This window comes from Sardina pilchardus, chromosome 21 (genome assembly GCF_963854185.1).
Source record: "Sardina pilchardus chromosome 21, fSarPil1.1, whole genome shotgun sequence".
NCBI lineage: Eukaryota > Metazoa > Chordata > Actinopteri > Clupeiformes > Clupeidae > Sardina > Sardina pilchardus.
In genome coordinates this window covers 14,024,691-14,032,190 of record NC_085014.1, presented here as the reverse complement: position 1 = coordinate 14,032,190, position 7,500 = coordinate 14,024,691, and the positions used below count along the sequence as shown (strand labels likewise).

Genomic DNA, 7,500 nt, shown 5'->3' with positions numbered 1-7,500 from the left:
CAGCCACCACTACTGAAAACCAGCACCTGGAGCATACAGTCTTGTGTTACTAGGCAGGAGCCATCACATTATCAGCACTGTGAATGTGTATGTGTGTGTGTGTGTGTGTGTGTGTGTGTGTGTGTGTGTGTGTGTGTGTGTGTGTGTCTGTGTGTGTCTGTGTGTGTCTGTGTTTGTGTGTGAGTCTGTATGTGCGTGGGTGCATGTACACATGTGCACATGTGTGTGTGTGTGTGTGTGTGTGTGTGTGTGTGTGTGTGTGTGTGTGTGTATGTGTGTGTGTGTGTGTGTGTGTGTGTGTGTGCGTGTGCCTGTGTGTGTCCGTGCGTGTGTCTGTCTATGCGTGGGTGCATGTATACATGACTGTGTGTGTTTGTATGTTTGTGTGTGCTGTGTGGGCGTGTGTCACACACATCATGCTATGTGTGTGTGTGTGTGTGTGTGTGTGAGAGGCTACCAAGAGGGTCTACCAGTGGACATGCTGCCGGACACAGAAAGAGAGAAAGAGAGAACGAGAGAGAGAGAGAGAGAGAGGGAGAGAAAGACAGAGAGAGAGACAGAGAGAGAGAGAGTGAGAGAGCCTGCGGGTGGCATGATAAGCCGCATGAAAAAGAACGAGGGAAAGAGAGCAGAAGACAGGAAGAAAAGAGGTTTGGAGGGAGTGAAACATAACTTCAATGTATACGACAGGCAAAACAATACGGCTTTGTTCTCCCCTTCTCCATCCCTCTCTCTCCCTCTCTCTCTCTCTCCCCCTGTGGTTGGTATTTATGAGAACAGGTGAATGGAGCCACGGGAGGGCAGAATGGGGGAATCTGTTCACCCCAGACAGTGCAGGGGCAATCTGATCTCGGGAGGGATGAAAGCACATCTCCATCGGCCCTGCTCACAAAGTGTCCAGATGTCAGTGTTCAGCAGGGGACCAGGCATCAATTGACGAAAAACTGGTTTGATCCAACATACAAGCACGACTTCAAGTTCAGTGTGCGTGAGCACACACATACACTGCAACTGGACATAGCCGCCCCCCCCCCCCCCCCCCCACGCAATGTCACTTCAACTTGGATTCCGACTAACTCTTAACTCACTTACCCACTCACACAAGTCACTCATACAAATGTGCTATCAAAACCATATACAAACAGGTTGCATTCATATGTTTTAGATAGAATATATCTAAGAATTTAGCTCTCTGATAATTCAGCTTTCCATCGAAATATACTCACAACGTCTTGGTAAAATAGCACCAGCATAGACTCTAAGCAAAGAATAATAAAGCGAAAGTAGACTGGCATTAAATTCGTATAGCCCTATTAATTGTTAATGTAAAATGTATTGGCCTATATTTCACTGTTCGTATGACAGAGAGACAGCAACAATCCATTATGTTTGATCAATGCAATAAATGGCTACATCCATATATTAATTTTGCATCAACTTTTAAAACCAACACTCTAAGACAAAAAGGTACTATATAGAACCAAAAACTATGCTTCATATATGGCACCCCTAAATGGTTCTTTAAACTGTTTTGAAGGAACCCCTAAGGGTTCTTTAAAGCCTGCATGGTTCTATATAGCACCCAAAGAACACTTTTTAAAGAGTGTTGTGTTTCATTTTGTGTATACTCTAATTCTGCTCAAGGCATTAAACTATCAAAGTAGAAAATTTCCGATGGCTGATATCTAAAAGACACAAGATAAAGGAATATTAACGATATTTTGGACAGAGACCAATGAGTGCTAATTGAACTATACTAAGTTATCGGCGAACCTCCCCGCAGACCATTTGAGGGAGGAACATGCAGGTTCTCACCTTTGAACAGGAGCGCGAACCACAGAAAGATCCCCACCGATCCGAGACTCCGAAACTTCCCGCACCTCATCTTCTCCTCGCAGTTGGGAATCAGAGCGCGTCGTGGAAGCTTCGGTCAACACGGACACTCGGACACTGTCGCCTCTACTGGTCGAGTAACCGACGCATCTGGACTTCCAGCGCGTCAGGAAGCGTGTCTGTGTGTGCTAGTGTGTGTGGTGGTGTGTGTGTGTGTGGTGGTGTTTTCTCCTCCGTTGTATTCAGCGTGCGTGTGTTTATGTCTGTCTGTCTGTGAATGTGTGTGTGTGCGCTCTGCGACTCACACCGCTCGTCTTCTTGACGCCGTGCTTACGCGCACCTAGACTCACATCCGCTCTCAGTACCTACTGGGATCAGAGTGTTTGAGCGTGTTCGTGAGTGAGCGAGCGAGTGAGTGCACAGGTAAGGCGGGGTGGGGTGGATTGCCCTCTGCCGTTGTTGAAGATTGCGCGACAGTCCAAAAGTGGATGATATTCGAAATGAACTGACTCGTTTATTGTCGCGCAGTAAACTCCAGTTTTCACGCCCCACGCTCAATCCGTGCACGACTCGATGACTCCGTGGCCAGGACATCTGCGTCCCCCAGGCCGCCTGTCGACAACTAAATGAGCTGTAAAAAAACATAATAACTCGACATTGCGTATTAGTGTTTAGTGGGCTCAAATGTAGCCGTGACGACTGTCTTTGATGACGGCGCTGAGTTAATTGAACCTACATGGGATGACGAAGTTTTTTTTTTTATCTTGTAACACAGCGACAGGAACCTGGTCTCCATTAAAGTTAACATAAAGTGTACTTTGAAGTATTGCTCACAACCTAGCATACGGTGACTTCGACACCATTACATCTTAGTAAGGAGGACCATACGTTCCTGTCTGACATCATAGGGTATCTCCTTTTGTAAGTTGTAAAGCGCAGCCGCTTCATAACATCGCTGGCGGTAAAGAGATGGCGACTGCGTGACCAAACTGAAATACAAGTAGCTAGTTTCCCTATGAAAAGCCGCGGGTATCAGGGGACTTTGCAGGAGCTGTCCATGCTGGGCTGGTGCTGAAACTTGTAAGCGCCAAACACTTAAACACACTGCCTACCTAAACAGCCTTCTGGATTCAGTTAGATTCGATTAATCATTCAGTTATTTTTTTCAGTTTTTTTTTGTCTAATGAAACAACATGCTATTGAAAACAAAGTTTACTGTTTTTTTCTCGACGTTCTGTTCTCATTACTGAGGGGGTGGGGAGGGAAGGGAATTTAGATTTAAAAAGTGTCACAAAAAGACACAAAAAAACATTAACCTATCTATATCAATCTATCAATCTCTCTCTCTCTCTCTCTCTCTCTCGACACACACACACACACACACACACACACACCCCAGGTTCCCCTTAAAACGGATCTTATGAATCTTAAATCCTCTTAACGCAATGTTCTGCTTTAGGAAGATGACTGCGCTACAATTAAGAGTGTGATTAGAGAGGACAGGGATGTGGTTTAATATCTAATATTATGGTTTAATATGTTTTTTATTAATAGCACTTTATTAATCGAGCAATGTCATTGTATGGAATTTCAAAGGTTTTAGATTAGCTATGCTTATTATGCTGATTGGGACGCAGGGTAAAGTAAAACATACACGCAAACTACATCTAAACAGCCAGAGAATATGTCTTTCGAACCACAATTCACAAAAGTTTCAGTATCAGTTTCCTGAAGCAGGCTACGCAAATCTTCAGAAACGTATAAGGGACAATCATGACATGTGTACAGAAAAAGTCACTTCTGCTTTATGGGTGCCGTGGTCTCCGTCAGGAGATGATTTGTGGTGGTGATTTATTTTACACTTATTTCACCTCTGTAGTCGGCCACGGGTGGATTTATTAGATCATAGATGTCGTGAATCCTTATGGCTCTACTATGAGTAAACTGATGCTGTCATCTAGTGGGCAGTCGAGGTATTACATGTCTTCGATCCAGGGACGCCCATGTCTAAAAAAAAAAAGGTTTTACTTTGTTTATCACGAAGTGATGTTCTACTGACTGCTGACTGAAGCTGGAGCACGAAATCAAGAGACTCACTTCAACTAATATTTTCAAGAGTTTTATTTGTTAAATTGATAACATCATTCAGGAAAATTAGTCCCGAGTTGGCCTTTGAGACTTCCCCCAAGTAATACAATGCAATTGATACAAGTATACTTTAGCATTGGGGAAATTCCATAATCATAAAACAGTGTGTCCATTTGAGAAGTCTGCTGATTTCCACGTAATTCACACTTCACGCAGGCCACGGGGAGCGAAATCTGCTGGATCCATAATTAACCCCAATCAGATCATAAATAAAAGATATCTGTCGACTGAAAGAGCTACAGCAAAGGTTATTTTGTTGGTCTGGCAATATTTCTCAGCATGGGAGGACAGCTTGTCTCCGCAATCAATTCAAGCACACACAATGATCTAATGCTTAGTAAATACTCTGTACACACCAGGGATGAGGTTATTTTCAAAGGCGGACATCTTGGTTCCAGAAAGTAAGTCCTGCAATGTGTTCTTTCTACCTGTGCACTAAACACAGGTAATATCACTAATTATCTGATCTAACTGGCTGCTAATTATGATGAGCTTTTTCACTAAATGGTTGGATCAACTACTTAGCAGGAATTTTACTTTCAGAAACGTGGGATGTTTGCCTCGGGTTATTTCACACTGACAATTCTCTGGCTACCTTGGACTATTTTCCTTAACAATGTGGATCTGTCTGTGACTCCCACGACACCACATGTCGTATATATATATATCTATGATGTGTCCTGTAGTGAGCTGTGTCACCATGAAGGACAAGGACTCACTGAAATGTTTTCACAGGATAGGTTCTGTCTCCGTCACCTCGCCAGGAATCTAACAGTGTTGACCACAAACGTCTGGACATTCTTTCAGCTCTCTTCAAACATACAACCAACCAACCAACCAAACAAACAAACAAACAAAAAAAGAAAGCAGAATGAATGGGCCATGCTAGATAGGTCCAAAAAAAAAGAGAAAGCAAAATAACGGCGGTCCACACGTGAAATAGCTCAAAATTAAAAACCTGCGATCTGTCGCAGCCGTAGCCTATTCACAGCAAAGACAAAGAAGCTTCTAGAGAAGGCAGCCCTATGATGGTCAGCTATTGGCCTATATGGTGTCATTTCTCTGCCTCTGTGGGATTCACATGCACTTGGATCTAAAGAGTTATCATTTGTGTGTTTTGTCTCCCCCTCCCTTAAAATCGATCCCTTTTGGCACGACAGCCCTGAGGTAGCTGCTTGTGGGGACTTGGGCTCTCTCTCGCGACGCACCTGGAGAGGAGATGCACCACGTATGCATTTCAATGCATGGATACATCATGTATCTATACTGTGTATGAGCGAATGTATTGAATATATGTTTCTTTCTTTAAAAAAAAAAAAAAAAACATCAGTTAACCCCATGCATACATCCCATATTTCTATTCAATCAGAAATATCTCCATATTTACAGATTTACAGGAGGGGATGTGTGCATATTTGCTCAGACATTCTAAAAGTAAAAGTAAAGGGAGAATTAAGTATGTATGTATTTGTGTGTGTATATGTACAGTATGGATGTGTGTGTGTGTGTGTGTGTGTGTGTGTGTGTGTGTGTGTGTGTGTGTGTGTTTCTGATCTGGAGCCCATGTGAAGGTTCTTTGGGATAGTGTGGCAGGCCTGTCAGTGCTGACCCCAAACACTGTCCAGGCCACATGAAACCCTTTCCTTTCCTTTGGAGGAATTTCATTGTGCGTAACAGGGTTTTATAAAAATCCTCCAAAAAGCCAAAATCAGCCCCTCCTCTCGTTATCATTACAACTGAATGTATTTCAAGAAGCTCCAACATTTATGTATGTACATAGACAAAAACACAACACCCACATTTGGCTAAAAAGCTATGTGCCAGCCTGTTATGGACTAGAACACTACAAAAAGTCTGCTTTTTTTTCTTTCATTTTTTTTTCAAAAGAAAAAACAAAACGGTAAAAGAAACTGTTCAGGCAATGGCTTGTTAACCTATTCATGACTTACATCCTGACTGAAAGCACTACTACACACAAACATATGTCTTAAAAGCACAATGATAATAATTACAGTAAACAAAAGTTTAGCAGGATCAGCTTGTTTTCACCCAGTTTCAAGCCCGTGTTCATTTGAGTCAATCACAAATCATCAATGTTGCTCAGACATTCCCTGGAATGTGGCACAAAAATTGAGAGAAAAAACAAAGTTTGTTAAACCAAATTAAACCAAAAAAAAATAAAAAATCAGCCAGCCCTTCACACGGATAGGAAAGATCTAAAATGTCCCTCAGCATCCGGCATCATAGATCTCTGAAGACATTTGAGACACGCCTCTGTAACTGCGTCCGTGTATCTCAAATCAAAGGGCTGTGCGAGCCGACCGCCACTTGAGCTCAAGCCAATAATACAGACAAAGGCACTAACACGAGTAGCACTCAACTCTCCCTACTGCCAGCCCCAGCTCCCCTAGTGAGTTGGTAGTGACGCTAGTTTCCGAACACGAGTGACTTAGACTCCACCAGGGGATAGAGCACCACAGCGGCAGCCTTCCTTCATATGTTCACCACCACAAATGCGATTCAGAAGAAGAAGAAGAAGAAGAAGAAGAAGAAGAAGAAGAAGAAGACCATCGCTGCATTCCACACAACTGGCATATCTGATGTCAGACTTCAGTTCTCACTTCACAGAAAACACCTCAACTCAGAGTTGTATGGAATGCAGCAGCATATCCTGCTCAAAACTCTATTAGGCTAATTCCAACCAGCGTCATGACTTACTGACGGCTACCTATAAACATGCTTATTCTATTCCCGTCCCCCCCTCCCAGACAAGCTGTTTCTCCTGCTGCATTAGTACGCTGCAAAGCCACAATCTGCACCTCAGTTGGCAGAGAGGTTAATGTCGTCCGACATGGCTCCCGATGCAACAGATAACACAGGTAAGACTGCAAGTGATAGGGTTCGTCTGGAAAAAAAAAGTGTGTTAATCTCTTTTCAAAGGTTAATCAAGTATGACGAAGCAAGCTCTGTGTAAACAATCCCGCCATGCTAGCAATGCCACGGAGCCCAAAGCGATTGACTAGAGTGGGTCACTTAGGTTTGGGACATGTTGTGCACACAAATGATACTGCAGAGATGAGCGGTTGACTGGAGTCATGCATACCAACATTGCCAACCCCTTTTCTTCAACAGAAACTGATTTTTAAAATCTCAAAACCGTGGGTAGCACAAAAAAAGAGAAAAAAAAAATACTATATATAAATAGTGTTAAAATAGTAATAATTCCAAATTTGGTTCCCAAAGATTCCCCAACGTTTTAAAAACAAAAAGGTATTGCCCCTGGCTGTAAGGGCTGCCAGATTATTCAGAATTACAGCACATTTGCTATAGTCCAGCAGAACTCTGTGCACAGTAAGTTAGTGTGTGTGTGTGTGTGTGTGTGTGTGTGTGTGTGTGTGTGTGTGTGTGTGTGTGTGTGTGTGTGTGTGTGTGTGTTGTGAGTGTGTGTGTGCGTGCGTGCGTGCCTGAGTGTGAGTGTGAGTGTGTGTGTGTGCGTGTGTGTGTGTGTGTGTGTGTCTA

At 43.2% G+C, this 7,500-nt stretch overlaps 1 protein-coding gene across 1 annotated transcript in view; it reads right to left on the bottom strand.

Moving 5' to 3' along the window:
- Positions 1-3,939: 3,939 nt before the first annotated feature.
- lonrf4 (LON peptidase N-terminal domain and ring finger 4) overlaps positions 3,940-7,500 on the bottom strand; it is a 17,121-nt gene continuing 13,560 nt past the window's right edge. Inside the window, exon 12 of the mRNA XM_062524193.1 lies at positions 3,940-7,500. This exon is cut by the window's right edge and continues 147 nt beyond it. Within this exon, the coding sequence (XP_062380177.1) occupies positions 7,498-7,500 (3 nt within the window). The 3' untranslated portion in view covers positions 3,940-7,497.